This window comes from Anguilla anguilla, chromosome 8 (genome assembly GCF_013347855.1).
Source record: "Anguilla anguilla isolate fAngAng1 chromosome 8, fAngAng1.pri, whole genome shotgun sequence".
Taxonomy (NCBI): domain Eukaryota; kingdom Metazoa; phylum Chordata; class Actinopteri; order Anguilliformes; family Anguillidae; genus Anguilla; species Anguilla anguilla.
This window is the reverse complement of record NC_049208.1, coordinates 45379574-45396298: the sequence shown is the minus strand read 5'-3', so window position 1 is coordinate 45396298 and position 16725 is coordinate 45379574. Positions and strand designations below refer to the sequence as shown.

Genomic DNA, 16725 nt, shown 5'->3' with positions numbered 1-16725 from the left:
TCGGTTACAAGCCCAGTTCCTTACCCACTATGCTACACTGCCGCCCACTATGGTGGGCCATAGACCTGTTTGCTGGGGACATGAGTCATAGCTGACGAGACGGACTTCTGACACGAGGGCTGTAATCCGCTATACCGCCATTTTCTGAGCACACCAAAAAAACGGAAATGCAAAACCTTTTGTGTTGGTCAAAAAACAAAAATGGCTGTCTTTTAAGGGCATCAAGGGTCCTTTGCAAAACTATTAAGCCGCTTTGTTGCCTTGGTGTTCAGCTTCTTGGTGCTTAACTTCTGTATCTCGCCTAAATCCTGAGGTAAACAAAATAATACATCACAACGAAAAATCCAAATAGCTTTCTGAAAATTAAACCTGAGTGTAAAATATTAAGTCATACCGAGCGCTTTCCAAATGCGAGAGACAATCCATAAAAACCTGACCAATAAATAAAGATGAAGCAACACATTTCTCTGGATGTTGTATTTTTACTTATGAGATTTGTGAGGTGGTGGCACCTCTCACTCATTGATTTCTGTGTGTTAATTGTCCCTGATGAGGGGCAGGTGTGTGCGTGCGATGGTGAGGTGACCCCTCGGGGTTAACTTTTAAATCCCCTCGGTCCACAATTGCGTCCCACCTTCCCCAACCGTGACAAGATTCTAGTGGAAGTTCAGGTAGTAGTATTGGCTTATTCATAAACTTGGAAGTCTTGAGATCCACTCGCTTTTTAAAAAAGTGATTTTCACTCTATATCGCTTTAATTTGCACTGAAATACATATGCTTACCCATGATGCCACTTCCGCAGGATCATGACTCAGAGTGAACAACGTGAAGGGAGTTTTAGGGCAGGGTTCTACGCCTCAGATGTTTAATTGGAGTTTTCATGCTGTTTTTTGTGTAGGTGCTGTATGACAGATGGTGTCTGATGTGAAAGGGGAATTTGAGCAAAACTGGCAACCCTGGCCCGCAGGATCTGGAGCAGACTCTGTGCTGCAGATGAAAGGTGTTCCCCAGTGAGTGAGGTAGATTAAGGCCTTTCAGTAGCGCATGACACCACCACTGCACGGAGGCTGGGATGTGTGTGTGTGTGTGTTTGTGTGTGCTTTAGTATGTGTGTGTGTGTGTGTGTGTGTGTGTGCATGCATTAGTGTGAGTGTGTGCTTTAGTGTGTGTGTGTGCTTGCATTAGTGTGAGTGTGTGTGCGTGCATTTGTGTGTGTGTGTGCTTTAGTGTTTGTGTGCGTGCATTAGTGTGTGTGTGTGTGTGTGTGTACCCTTTAGAGAGGTCTGTATCTTCCTGCTCAACCACTTTGTGATGCATCACCAAAGACCAAAAAACTGACAGCTAATATTTCGCCAGAAACACCATGATATTACAACCAGTCACCTGCCATGGCTTGGTGTTTACATACACCAAGTTGACTGTCTCCTTAAACAGTCTGGAAGATTCCAAAAGTTGATGTAATGACTTTTTAAGCTTCTGATGGGCCAATTGTCATAATTAGGAGTTAATTGGCACCTGTGGCTGTATTTAAGGGCCTCCCTTTAGAGCCACTGCCTTTTTGCCCTTGATACCATGGGAGAATCCAAGCAACTCAGCCAAGAATTGTAGACCTCCACAAGTCCAGTTCCTCCTTAGGAGCAATTACCAAACAATGGAAGCTACCATGAGCATCTGTACAAACAATTTTATGCAAATATAAAAATCTTGGGACCACACAGACACTACATCCTTCAGGAAGGAGGCACAAATTAACTCCCAGGGATGAACGAACTTTGGTCTGAAAGGTTCAATTGAACCCCAAGACAATAACAAAGAAACTTTGGAGGCATCAGGTACCAAAGTATCTACATCCAACATTAAATGAATCCTACATCACCATTGCCTCAAAGGCTGTCGCACAAAGAAGAAGCCCCTACTCCAAGACCGGCATAAAAAAGCCAAAATGAAGTTTGCAGGTGATCACCAGGTGACCTAGCCTTTTGGAGGAGTGTTTGAAACAAAAATGTAACTGTTTGGCCATAATGATCAGCGCTATGTATGGAGGAAAAAGGGTGAGGCTTTTAACCCAAAGAACACCATCCCAGCTATGAAGCAGGGGGGAGGCAGCATCATGTTGTGGGGGTGTTTTGCTGGAAAGGGGACTGGTGACTTCAGAAAATAGATGGCATCACGAGGAAGGAGAATTATCTAGAAATACTGAAGTAACTGGGTCTTCCAGCAGGACAATGATTCCAAGCATACCTCCAAAGTTGTAACAAAATGTCTTAAAGACAACAAAGTATTGGAGTGGCTATCACAAAGCCCTGACCTGAATCCCATAGAAAATTTGTGGACTGAACTGAAAAAGCGTGTCCGAGCAAGGAGGCCCACAACCTGACTGAATTACATCAGTTCTGTCAGCAGGAATGGACACACATTTCTGAAAAGTACTGTGAGAAGCTTGTGGAAGGTCAATCAAATATTTCATTCAAGTTAAGCAATTAAAAGGCAATGCCACCAACTACTAACAAAGTGTATGTAAACTTTTGACCCACTGAAAATCGGATATAGTAAATACAAGCTGAAGTAAATCTGTCTCTTAGCTATTATTTTGAAATGACCTATTATGGAAATAAAGTAGATACCCAAATTGACTTAAGACAGGAAATGTATGGTAACATGAAATGTGTGGAGTTGTGAAAAATTGAGTCTGAATGTCTTTAGCCTAGGTGTATGTAAACTTTTGGCCTCAACTGTATCGACTCATCATTCACTGCATGAAGGTAGGGCATTTACTGAGACAGAGAGAGAGAATGACAGAGTGAGACAGAGAGAGCCAGAGATCAATTCCATGCTGACCAAAAAATGACATCAGGGCTCCAATTGGTCCATGGTTGCCAGATTGCAATCCATTGGTCCTCCGATTGGTCCAGCCGCAGTGCCAGATTACAATCACTGGCGCCCACTCAAGATTCATACCCTCTATACTGCTGGGATAAGCCATATCTCCCCCCATTATCAACTACACTGATATATACTCTGTTTGTAAATGTCTTATGTCTGTGTTATAAATGCTTAATATCTGCATTATACCAGTGTAATATCAGTATTATTAATGTATATTCTGTGCACTTTAAATGCAAATCTATCACTAATATACTGTATATGGTTTATGTTCAGACCAGCAAAAATAAATGTTCGCGAATGGCACCATTAAGGACAGTTGGGGTTGCCAAGTTGTGGTTGAAATTCCACATAACGTTACATCAAGGAGTGTTATATGTAATATGTTATATGTAATGATAAATCCCAGTACATCCAAGCAATGCTGATTGTAGCTGAGGTGGACTTTTCAACGTGGCAACCCATGCCTCATCCTTAATAACAGATTTACTAACATCTTTTAGTGTTGAACTAAACATCAACAGAGCATATTGATGATAATTCAGGGGGATTGCGTGCCTAAGGAGTGCTGAGCTTCCTACCATTAAAGGCATTTCCAAGCCTGCCACGGTGCATGTTAAATGGCGCATGTTAAACCCCTCATTCTCTTTCCCGATTCTCCACTGATCCATGGACTCTGGGTTGCCACAGCTTCCAAACCCCTCTGTTTAGGTGAGTTGCGGGAGAAGAAACCACCACCAATCTTACCTATTAATCTCTTCTGCTTCAGAAATGAACTGCAGCTCTGCTTGGAGATAAGGGCAGATGATACAATAATGTTGTCATGATAAAAAGACAGGCTGAACACATGATGCTGTCTCACAGGATATTGGGTAAATTCTGCCCCTTCCTGTCATGTCCTCTGTCTTTTAAAATTCAATTTAAAATGTTTTTTTCTTTTTTTTCTTTTTTTCACTCAAGGCACCAAAATGTGGCTGTAGGATATCCCATTTTAAATTATCACAGTCAGTCTTCTGATTGGCGGTTGGCATATCATACTCCACACTTCATTAATGCAGCCTGATTATTGACTGGCTGTTGGTGTAACATACCCCTATTCTACATTAATGCAGTCTGATTATTGATTGGCTGTTAACATACCCCCATTCTACATTAATGCAGTCTGATTGTTGATTGGCTGTTGGTGTAACATACCCCCATTCTACATTAATACAGTCTGATTATTGATTGGCTGTTAGTGTAACATACCCCCATACTACATTAATACAGTCTGGTTATTGATTGGCTGTTGGTGTAACATACCCCCACACTACATTCATTTGGTCTGTATCTGGCCTACATGTTGATAGTCAACACACTTGTTCTCATCACTGCCTGACACATAGAAACAGACAGCGAGAGAAAGACTTTGCAGTGTTTTCCTCTTGTTTATTTCCTTTAGTTTTCTTCTGGCATGAACACCAAACCCCCTAATTTGGGTGGTAATGTGTATTTTCCAGCCTGTGCTTGCTGTATGCCCGCTGATTACTGTAAACCACGCACATCCAACCAACCCCTCCGTCCCCTGGTAACCTCCAGCGCCATTGTTGCAAATTCATTGATTTAACACCCCCCCCCCCCATCACTGCTCTCACACATCGCTCACACCCCTCTTAACCACCCCCCTTCGTCCCCGTACCTTTTCCTGGCTCTGTTTTGAGAGACGGGTGATTTATAACCCATTAGACTGTCTGCCGGTCCACAGTAGCCTCCCAGAGAGATGCAGAAACAGGATAACACGCAGAGCAGAACACAATAACGCTGTTACACACTGTAAAACCAGCTCCTGCTGTGTACATTTAACTCTAATGGTGTACATATGCTCATTTCTGGACTGATATAAGCTTCGTTAGAACCAGCTTAACCACTTTGGCAGGTAACAACCCATTACTCGGAGGTCCTGTTCTAGATGTCTGGTAGTCTGTTATAACGGTGAAACTGCCTGGTGACTTTTGGGATGCACCAGCCTCTGTGACCACCAGATGAATAAGTTAGTTTCCTGCCTCGGTCATGTGACTTTTGAGGCTGTATGGTCCCTCCTGTGATTGGCAATCGGCATCCCAAGTCCTGTGAGACGGGCGCCTCAGTTTTACCTGTCCAGCAGGAGGCTCTGGTTCCTGTGTCAAAGTTTGGCGATGGGAGGGGGGGTTGTGTAACAATTCTAGGTTCTGGAACCCAAGAAACGTGGGACCCAGGTTCCGTAGAACTTCTGACCAGCAGACGGGAAAATGTCTCAATGGCACGTTACAATGTTTGAAATGGGTCAGGGTATCCTTCCGCTGAACCAGCAGCAGGTTTCCGGGGACAAAAACAATAGCAAGGTCGATTCCGCTGATAATTTGCGCACTTAAGTGATGTTTTGGATGGCTGTGCCGGTGCGCGCTAAAGAGCAACAGACAGGTGTGCCGCACACTGCCTCTCCTGGAGCCGTTACCGGGGCAACGGCCCATCAACTGTGTATGGCATAAACATCAAGAATGCACAGCCGCTTATTACTCTCTCATTTTAAAACATGCAGTTATGCTCTTTTAAAACAGAGCTGTCCGGTTGATTCAGGACATCAATCAAGGAGAGCTGAAATGGGGGTAAGGGGGCATTTGTGGAGAAGGGAGGGGGTTTATCTGTGTTTTCAAGCTCTAATCCACAGAAAGTGTCCATACCAATCCCAGTTTGCAGTGCGGAACAAGAAGTCTCTGTCACACTCTTTGGGTGAGAGATATTTGGATCTCAAAATATTCATCTCTGAAATCATTAAATCAATCTGAATGTCGGATTCAATCCCTGGGTGCAATGCAGCACAGGAAGCGTCGGATTCAAGCCCAGGGTGTAATGCAGCACAGGAAGTGTCTCAATCAATCCCAGGGTGCAGTGCGGCACAAGAAACACCTGACTCAATCCCAGAGTTCAATGCAGCATGGGAAGTATCTCAATCAATCCTAGGCTGCAATGCAACACAGGAAGTTTTTCAATGAATCCCAGAGTGCAATGTGACACAGGAAGTGTCTGACTCAATTCCAGGATGCAATGCGGCACATGAAGTGTCTGACCCAATCCCAGGGTTCAATGCAGCACAGGAAACATCTGAATCAATCCCAGGGTGCAGTGGAGCACAGGAAGTGTGAATTAATCCCAGGGTGCAATGCAGCACGGGAAGTGTCTGATTCAATCCCAGGGTGCAATGCGGCACCGGAAGTGTGTAATTAAATCTCAGGGTGCATCCACAGCTCAGGCACATGTATCTGCACATCAGAGACAGGAAGTTCCCCAGTCTGCACCAGCAAAGGCACAGGAAGCGTGCGAGCTGTCTACCCACGAGTGCCGTTGGCCTGGTCACCACTGGGGGCGTCGTGCTCCATCTTGGCGATGGGGGGGCCCCGGTGGGTGGAGGAGAGACAGTCCAGTGATTTGGGGGAGGAGTCGTGGTGACGGCGGCAGCAGCAGGCCGCCAGGTCGGCCCGGAAGGACGGGGTGTACAGACCGTATATGATCGGGTCGCAGCAGGTGTTGAGGTTGCCGAAGACGAAGAAGACGTGGTGAACGTACTCAGGCGTGACAAGCAGCATCTGCGGGTGGAACCAGTACCAGATCCCCAGCAGGTAGTACGGCGTCCAGCACACCACGAAGGACACCACGATGATGATGGTCATCTTCAGCGTCTTCATCCGAGCTTTGGGGATGGTGTCTGTCCCACTGCGCCTCAGACACCCCTCTCCGTCTGAGGACAGGCACAAACAGACAGACACATGGACAGATGCAGAAAAACAGACAGGTGGACAGACACAGACAGATAAACACAGACAGGCACATATTCCATTGTTTTCCATTCAGCGCATTCCTAAAACTGGATGTTTTACTGAAGCACTTCAGGTTGAGTAGCTTTGCTGAAGAGTAGCACAGCAGTCCCACCTGTGAATCAAAGCTGGGACAGGTATGGATATATTAATTAGGTGTGTCAGAAGGTGTGTGCATAAGGTGAGTGTGGTTATAAAACAGGATGTACCTGTGCAGGTATTTCTCGAGCGCCATTAACCCCTAAGCGCACAAGCCAAATCTTGCCAATCTTTGCCCATTTAGGGGGTACCCTATTTAAAGCTTTATAACTCCAGATGTGGACACCACAGAGACTTGAAAAATGGCTTAAATGAAGCAAGACATTTGTACAATTTACAATACTAACACAGATTAGTTTATATTCATAATGCAATTGTCTAGACAAAAAATCAAAAATGAATTTGCACATTTTTAGTTTGCAATGAAATACTGAGGGATTGCATATATACAAAAGGTTAAACTACACATGTGCTGGATCAAAAACTTCTTGACCAAGTTCATAAAATCCAAGGGTGGATATGTAGAACTACTATAGATGTATGAAGTAAAAACTAAGCAGTGTACCCAGCGTCTCCGAATCTATCCAAAATGTCTAAATTATGCATTGCTGTAAATCACATCATATTCCCATATTTCACTACAAAAAAACTGTTTTAACTCAAGAAACTCACTGTTGAATCATTTTCAAGTGGGAATTTCAAGTTTTCAGTCAGTACAGTGGTCTAAAATATCTAGGAGTCCAGAAACATATCTAAAATCTCTCCAAAATTGAATAAAATGCTTTATGCCCATTATAAAGCATATAAATGAGCCCCTTAAGATGAAACATTGCTATCATAATTAAAAAAATAATGCAAAAATATTGTCACAATGCGGTACAGTACCTAAATGTGTGATAATTAACTCTTGTATGTATTTCTATACTCTGTACTCTCGTATGTTTTCTTGTATGGGGTTGGGACGACATGAAAACAATTTTCAACCGTCCACCACGTTTTGTCTCAAAAGGGACATCTCTACGTGCAAAACCAACAGTAAGGTTGTATATTTATTCACTATTTAGTTCGAGATATTAACTATAGAATGACATGGTATCATTTTTTAAAACTTTTTCTCATTTATTTCGTTATTTAGTGTGCAGTGTTTTCACTGCTGTATTGGCATATCTTAGGGCTATTGTCGGGTTTATCTTATTGCTATGACGGAATACGATTTTTTAGTGATGAAAGAATATTTTTATGAATGCCAAAATAGACAATATTGTCCATTATGTCATGGGTGGGGGGTGTAGTTGCAGATGAGACTGCAGGGAGGGGGTGCGCTAAGAGGTTAAGGGAGGGGCTGATTAAGGTATGAGGGGTTTTGGGGTGTATGAGAACGATTACCCTTTTGCTTTCGTGTGTCTGGCGGTTGAGGTATAAAACAGGTGGGATGTACCTGTGCTGGTGTAAACGTGGTGGGATATACCTGCACATGTGTAAAATAGGTGGGGTGTACCTGCGCAGGTGTAAAAGTGGTGGGGCATACCTGCACATGTGTAAAATAGGTGGGGTGTACCTGCGCAGGTGTAAAAGTGGTGGGGCATACCTGCACATGTGTAAAATAGGTGGGGTGTACCTGCGCAGGTGTAAAAGTGGTGGGACATACCTGCACATGTGTAAAATAGGTGGGGTGTCCCTGCGCAGGTGTAAAAGTAGTGGGACATACCTGCACATGTGTAAAATAGGTGGGGCATACCTGTGCAGGTGTAAAAGTGGTGGGACATACCTGCACATGTGTAAAATAGGTGGGGTGTACCTGCGCAGGTGTAAAAGTAGTGGGACATACCTGCACATGTGTAAAATAGGTGGGGCATACCTGTGCAGGTGTAAAAGTGGTGGGACATACCTGCACATGTGTAAAATAGGTGGGGTGTACCTGCGGAGGTGTAAAAGTGGTGGGACATACCTGCACATGTGTAAAATAGGTGGGGTGTACCTGTGCAGGTGTAAACGTGGTGGGATATACCTGTGCAGGTGTAAACGTGGTGGGATATACCTGCACATGTGTAAAATAGGTGGGGTGTACCTGTGCAGGTGTAAACGTGGTGGGATATACCTGCACATGTGTAAAATAGGTGGGGTGTACCTGTGCAGGTGTAAAAGTAGTGGGACATACCTGCACAGGTGTAAAATAGGTGGGGTGTACCTGTGCAGGTGTAAAATAAGTATAACTCCGCAACTTAAAACAGGTGAGATGTACCTGTGTAGGCGTTTGATATGAAGGGGGTGGTGCGTAAAGCCGCAGGGAATCGAGGGGGCTGGAGCTTTGGACACATACCTTTGCTTTTGCGCATCTGCCGGCTGATCTCCATGAGAATGCGGGTGTAGCAGCAACTCATGACCAGCAGGGGGACCACGTAGAGTGTGACGAAGTGGAACATGTTGTACACAGTCTCCTGCCAGCGCTTCTGGAAGCTCCCGTGGGTCACGCACTGGATGAAGTCCACGCCCTCTGCCTTGATTGCTCGGAAAATGAACAACTGTTGCAGAAGGAAGGAAAGAAGACAATGAATGAAAAAAAAAAGCTGGCGAGTTAGGGTAATTTTCGAGGGTTTTTTAACTGTCAGCATAAACTCTTTTTCTCAGAAAGCATTCTTACATGTGTCTGAATGTCTAAAAAGGTCTTATTTAACCCATGAAGGTAGAAGGCCGCAAATATGCGATTAGAATGCTTTGAACTGAACATTCTAATGCTGACGTAACAATCATTAGTGGTGATTGAAAGCAACAGAGTTCTAGATCACTGACTTAGAATTTTGAAAAAAATTTGCCAAAAGATTTTAACTTGAGAAAAGAAACAATGAGAAACAATATAACAAAAGAAAGTCAGGTTTCGTATCTACACCACAGTCACAGCGACATGCCCTTTTCTTGTGTAATTACTTTGGGGTTCAGCGTTAGAGGGGATAGGTGTGAGGAGTTACTGCAGAGTAGAAGAGTTTGGGTGCCTACATAACTCTCAACTCTTTTGCAAGGAACCGTTACAGTGGTCTCTGGTTTCAGACAGGGGCATGTCTACGGGTGGGCCGGGGTGGGCATTGCCCACCCAGAGGAATCATCTGCCCATACAATGAAAACGGGAAAAAATCACCGTTATAGCTATTTTTTTGCGTCCATAGTTTTCTGTAATTTTGTCATTGGTCATCAAAAATGCACTGCTTTCCTATTGGCCATTTTGAAGGTGTGGGTGTGCTTAGTCAGTGCTGCTCCTTTACATTATCGCCAAACCACGCCGCTTCTTCACACGGTACAGACATGGTTAAGTGAACTGCAAAACCTGTTTGTAGTAGCTGCTATCAGCAATCCAATTAAAACTGCTCATACCTTTTTTCTTTCTTTATTCTTTTCTCTGATTCTTATAAGTTATATTAGTAGTCTTGTATATATACAAAAATACAAAAACTAGTCTTGTATATATACAAAAATATTGTATGTTGCATCTGCATCTCAGGGCTGCTTGTTGTTGTATGTTTCTGTTTTGCAGTTCGGGGCTACTAGTTTTTGTATGTTGCATCTGCACCTCAGGGCTGCTAGTTTTTGTATGTTTGTGTTTTGCACCTCAGGGCTGCTCCTTTTTGTTTTTCTATGTTGTATTTGCACTCCAGGGCTGCAAGTTTTGTTTTTGCATTTTCTTTTTGTATTCATGTTTTGCACTTCAGGGGTGCACGTTTTTATTTTTGTATGTTGCATCTGCACCTCAGGACCACTCCTTTTTGTTTTTGTATGTTGCATCTGCACCTCAGGGCCGAAAGTTTTTGTTTTTGTGTTTTGCACTTCAGAGCCACCGTAAAAGATAGCCAACTACTCGCAAGTAAATGACACGTGTAGCCGTTAACTAATACCATCGCACCGTTTCAGGCTGGATAATAACCTGTTAAACCAGAGAAATTGCCGAGTTGTCTTAGAATCTTTATCGCCGCAGAATGCAGCAGGGCTGGGAGCGCCGGCATAGGAGCGGACGCCGCAACGAAACTTCAAGCATGTCACAACGGGTACAACCTTAGACATGTTTATGAATGTCATTGCGTCATTTTTGCAGCCCGGCTCAAAATACGCGTGACACAGAGACTGTAAAAAAATATGGACAAAGCTACTGCGACGTCACCCATTGACTCTCTGTGGGTCTCTAAAACACATTCTGAAGCTCAATGGCGGGCGCGGCCATGTTGTCGATTTGGAGCCAAAACCAGAGTTAAGCGGTTCTGTGATTTTACAATGTGATTGACAGTCCAGTGCGGAAAGGCCCATCAACCTGAACGAACGATTGCAGGACGAACTCTAGGCTAGCTGACTGTCTGCCGTTATGTTTTAAAATATATTATTAAATGTTTACGGAGTTTAATTTCCATTCGTGACTGTACTGTGTCATGTAATCACGTTATATGTATGACATTAATAATAAATTGAAGATAACTGAACATAATTGTATGTTTCTCAGCAAAACGAATATGCTTAGCTAGCATATCAGCTTGCCAGTGAGCTAGGTAGGCTATCCGTGGTTAGCTCACACATTAGCAATATGAACCACAGGGGAAGAACATTGAGTACACTGATGGTCAATCAATCAGAGATATGTAGGCTACTGGTGATTTGACTAGGCTAATTTTCATAACTGTCTGGTAGACCTGCTTTTAACTGAGCACGTTATCACCGTAGGTTATCGCCACAGTCAGTTAATGAGCCAGTAACTGCTAGCCTACTATTCCATCGCCATTTGTGGTGTTCACTTGCTGGGTGACGCTATCTGACCGATCGTTCTTTATTTTGTGTCAGGTATGTTGGATTTTTGGGTAAAATCATACCTTAATTTATATGCTTAGCTAGCTAATACTATCTACCCATCCCCCCTTTGTTTGTAGAACACAAGGCTCATCATCGTGGATGTTTTTTAATAAATGCTGACAAAAACTTTACAGTTACACAGAATATAAATGAAAGATGCTAAATATTTAATGGATGAGTAGTCAATACAGTAGCCTACATAACTTAAGGTATGATTTTACCCAAAAATCCAACATACCTGACACAAAATGACTACAGCAAATCCATGTTTCGGTGCCTGGATTCCAGTTGTTTCTGCAAATTGCAGTGATCCATTTGCTTCTCTTTTCTTTAGCTTTCGGCAATCTGTAAAAAAGATAGCTCTGATTTCTTGTTGAATCTATTTGTACAGTCAATCGCACAACAGCTCTTTCCCATTTTAGATGTGTTTTTTTGTGTTTTCAAGGCATTCAAGCTGAACGCTAATGCTATTACTCAGTAGTCTTTCTGCCACTCAGTGGGTGTAACCGCAGTGACTTCCACCTACTGTGACGTCATGTGCATACCCTCTATTATGCACAGCTATTTTGGAAGGTACCCAGGCATCACAAATGCACGTATATTTCACAACTGGATTGTCCAAGACAATAATAACCACTCAGTCTCAAAAGGGACATCTCTACACCAATGGTAAGGTTAATGGTAGCTCACTTTTAAATGTTGAACTCTGAAATATTGGGAGTGCTCCAGCTCTAGAGCACCCACAGAGTAGGCGCCTATGCCTGTAGGGGCCCAGAGTGCTCTGCCCCTGTTTCCAGGTGTATAGGTGAGGGTGCAGTGGGAGGAGGACTTGGCAGGTGGGGACGGGGGCAAGCGGAGGAATCGGGGGGCAGGACATATTACCTGCGGAGACGCCAGCAGCAAGCTGAGTGCCCAGGCCAACAGCAGCATGCGCCTGTTGCGGCGTCTGGCATCGAGCACGTCGAAGGGGCGCAGGATGGCGCGGTGGCGGTCCAGGCTGATCACCACCAGGATGAAGGCTGCCGAGTGCATGGCGAACAGCTTGAGGAAGCAGAGCAGCTTGCAGGCGGCGTTGCCCGCCCGCCACTGCACTGTCACATTCCACGCCGCGTCCAGCGGCATCACCACGAACGTCATCATCAGGTCCGCCGCCGCCAGGCTGGCGATCAGCGGCCGCAGGTGGGCCGCCAGACGCCGGCCCCGCCCCAGCACCACACTGGCCAGCACCGAGAGGTTGCTGACAGCGGCGAACGCAAAGAGGACTAGCGTGGCCACCACGCGGAACTGCGCCGCCTGTGTGAAGGTCGGCACCTCCCAGTCGGGGGGCGGAGTCTGACGGAGAGGCGGCAGGTCTAGGGAGGAGTTGCGCAGGAAGCCTGTGGGAGGAGCTGTCGACGTTGTCAACAAGAAGGACGAGTTCCCGGACATCCTATTGGAGGCATGAGACAGGAGGTTAAAGACCATTCCGGATCTTAGGTCATTCGGCCATTTTGTTGTAGAACAATGCACATCTCAAGTCACAGAACTGGACCAGAGACAGAAACCAGAATCAGCTCTGTATTATAACTACAGTCACCTGCATCCAGCAGGCCATCTGGACAGTGTATTCCCGTAGACTGTGGAAGCTGCATCTCCTTAAAATTCAATTAGAAAACTTATAGAACCTGTCCCTAGATAGCCTCCTCCTTAATGAAAGCATCCATTACTGAGTGGGCCTTTTTTTCTAAAGATTTGACGCAATACACTTCACAGTATACGCTGGAACCCCCACAAAGCAAGCCAGAGACCACATTGGCAAGGATAATAACTTTTGGAGGAACCAGCACAGGGAAATGAGGTGAGGAGGGATATACTGGATCCTGTCTAATTTTCAGGTGAATACCGGCAGGAGTAATGATCTGAATTTTAACAGATGGTCAGCAGTTATTTCAGAAATGTCACTGAAGACTGAATTACTCTCACACGCCATACTTGCGGTTAACGGCAGCGTCTGTTGAGAGCTTGCAGTTTTCAAAACTTCCCCCGGATCCGCGAATCACTTTGAAAGCTCTTAATGAAAATTGGTTCTGCTGTTTTCCAATTCCCATACACCATGGCTGAAGCGTTAAAAGTAGCATAGCGTACTGCAGAGGATTTTAAATTCAATTTGTTCTGGCCATAACCGCATTATCCCTTGCTGTCTTGCACCTTTTGACGGTAATGCGTTTGCGCAGGACTTGTGTAAAGGGATTGTAATCCTGACCCAGCCTGCACGCAGATCCGCGCTGGCCCATTAACCGTTCCTCTGGTGAATCACTAGATGTGGATCAAACTGATCTCAGATCAGCAGGGAGTCCTCCGTAGTCCAACCAGTGGAAACACGTATTTGTCAGAAGGCAGTTAGGTCACCACTGTTTTAGGAAGCAAGCACACGAACACATGGAAACGAGTTTTATTAATAGCCTAATATCAAATGTTAATTTTTGGGGGGTTACAGGTGAGGTTGGGGAGTGTTTGCTGTTAAGGTAGCTAACAAGGCACCCTCAGTTGTGCATCTTTAAAGGTTGAGAGAGAGGGGGAGGGGGCTCTGTTTATCGTGTCTTGGTAAGCTCACAGGCACCACATATCTGCTTTCTTCAAAAATTGATTTATTCTGATCTATCTGAGCTAAACGGTGTCGGCTGGCGCGCGGTATGGGGGTAATTCAAGGGACTTGCCAGTAAACGATCGGGAAAGCGGCTGCGTTTGAGAGATCAAATAGGAGGCGGAACCGAAAGCGCTGCTATTAAGCGATATTACCCGGAGACATAAACGTAAATATTGTGTTGAAAACGTAGATGGTCTATCACTACATGGTGATAGCCTCGGTTAATAAACCGTAATAAGCGGCCCTCCATGCTGGGGTTTGGGTAGGACAGAATCAAAGGCGTCATCAATTCTTCTGGGAGCAGCGCGCGCACAAAATAACTAAATATTAAGGGTAAAAAATAAAATTAAAATAAAAACACCGAAAAAGCGAGTCGCACCGAAAAAGCATTTCATCAATAGTTGTGATAAAGAGACAGGTCCGACGACATCTTGTGTGCAGGGTAACGTAGTGAGTTAAATTTTCGCCACTTTGGTCTTGATTTTACAATTCCCCGATCCAACCCTCCCCTGTTGAAAGCTTGACAGTTGTGGGAAATGGATACCCTTTTTGTGACACCTGCACGCAAAACCTACAGGTGTCGTCGGACAAGACTAGAGAGCGGTGCTGGAGTGACGTGTTGCGGAACACTGCGCCATGAAGCCGAAAACTGCATTCTTGAATTGCACTTTATGGATGCCGCATTGAGATTTTTCCCGCCGTACAAGGGGCGCGTGCATGCTAGAATAGAGAGTATGCATTGCAGGAGACAAACGTGATATTGCCAGTCAATCAATGTCAAATATTTCTGTTCGCTACTTATCTTTAAATATGACTTCATTATTTTAAAGCCATAAAAGTCTGAATGAATTACCCCGGTGATCTGAACGTCGACTCGCGAGAGAGGCACCGCGAGCTACAACATAATTGTGTAGACCATTGCCGCCTTTTCTCACAATCCCCAATACCCGACAGAAATGAGTCAGCCTAGGCTATATCCAATAATTCCACGAGTTTTGCTGCAGCACTCTCTCTCCCAGGCAGGCAATAATAGATAGGCTATATTAATTAAAGAAGGCATTTTAAAGACTTTTGTCACAATGGGGAAGTCAGAGAGCTTTGAGAAACCAGATCGTTGAAATCCATATCGTAGCATCGTTTGTATTGCGTCTATGTAGGATTTCGTTTTTAAAAAAAGTAATTTCCGGTGTTTATTTCTATTGTATAGTCACAACAAAGAGCGCTCTAGTAGCCTACTAATAGCTCACTTTGACGATATCGTGAAAACCAATAGTTTTAAACTATAAAAATGTTGCCAAGTAGTATTTATCCTCGTTTAATATACGTGCAGCCTATCTATATGGTTTGCCATGGTCTAACCCGAAGTGAGATTCGGTCAGGTTCGTATTGCAGTTTGCGCACGGATCTTCTTGGCAACTCTGAAAAACGAAGAAATAAGAGCTGATAAATGAGCCTTTGAGTTTAATTTACACCTGTCAAACCAATTTCAATGTTTTTTTCTGCTGGTATGAGGAGTTGAAAATATAACATCTTTCTGGTTAACACCTGTTCAATCTACGCGCGCAGAATACGCCATTAACAGAAATTGCAATGCATTATCTGCTATTGGCTACAATTATGTCGAATATTATTTCTCGGGATTCGAATAGCGCTCTCTTACCTCATGAATTTATCCAATAAACTCGCGAGGAAATCAATTATCCCCAAAACTTGAATGGCATTTTCTTCTGTCCGCAAAGGTACACTCCAGGTGTTGGAGCTAATTTGAAATAATTATGGCTGTTATCCAACGAGGCTAAGCGAAATGTAAGCTTTCTGAAGATGAGTAGGCTTGTATCTCTGGAATACATGTACAGTCAAATCAGTATACGGCCCATACTTACTTCCAGATATCTAGTAGTTTTCGCAGTTTTGCCTCCTAAACACCAAATCGTTTTCATTTTTGCAATATACGATCAAGCTGGAAATCTGCCGTCGGTAACGCGTTCCAGTGGCACACGGGAATGCCGCAGTCAGCACTTAACCACGTGCAGCTTCCTAAGCTTTTTTTCTTACTCGCCACACATTCGCCTACCTTTCCATCTTCTACTTTAAGCGCGAAAAAGGTGCAGTAACAGGACTCACCCAACGCGGTGTAAATAACCGGAGTGGTAGGGAGCTGCCCCTATGCGAAGTGCTGAATCGTTGAAGCGGTGGTGGTGTCTTCTAGACCGCCCACTATCTCGAGGAAAGTTGCACGAATGGCACAGTAGTCCTGCACTACTACATATATATTACCATAATCAAATATTACCATATATCATACCAACATAGAAGGAAGTGACATTAAACTATGAATTAAGGTAGTAGGTATATCGCATTGAGCGCATAGTGAGCAAAATAACTAATTGTTATAATAAAAGAGCAGGGACGTCAACCAGAATGCACCGTCTAAGTAATTCAGTGACCACGTGCTAATTGGCTAAAAGTAACAGGCTACAGAACAAATTCCGCCAGTGTATGTAATGGAAATTCCGTATATA

The 16725-nt window shown here is 44.2% G+C and overlaps 1 protein-coding gene across 3 annotated transcripts; it reads right to left on the bottom strand.

Annotated features, from left to right (window-relative positions):
* Nucleotides 1-4558: 4558 nt before the first annotated feature.
* LOC118233150 (gonadotropin-releasing hormone II receptor-like) lies at nucleotides 4559-16403 on the bottom strand. 3 transcript variants are annotated; one of them, XM_035428524.1, is made up of 5 exons: nucleotides 16087-16209; nucleotides 15864-15962; nucleotides 12460-13006; nucleotides 9074-9275; nucleotides 4559-6638 (listed from the first exon to the last, which is right to left on the bottom strand). In XM_035428524.1, exons 2-5 carry the CDS (start codon nucleotides 15866-15868, stop codon nucleotides 6229-6231), a joined length of 1164 nt encoding a protein of 387 aa, XP_035284415.1. In that variant the 5' UTR covers nucleotides 15869-15962; nucleotides 16087-16209; the 3' UTR covers nucleotides 4559-6228. The 3 variants fall into 3 exon arrangements, with proteins under 3 accessions (XP_035284415.1, XP_035284417.1, XP_035284416.1); XM_035428526.1 differs by lacking the exons at nucleotides 15864-15962; nucleotides 16087-16209 and adding an exon at nucleotides 16328-16403; XM_035428525.1 differs by lacking the exon at nucleotides 15864-15962.
* Between the last annotated feature and the right edge of the window lie 322 nt (nucleotides 16404-16725).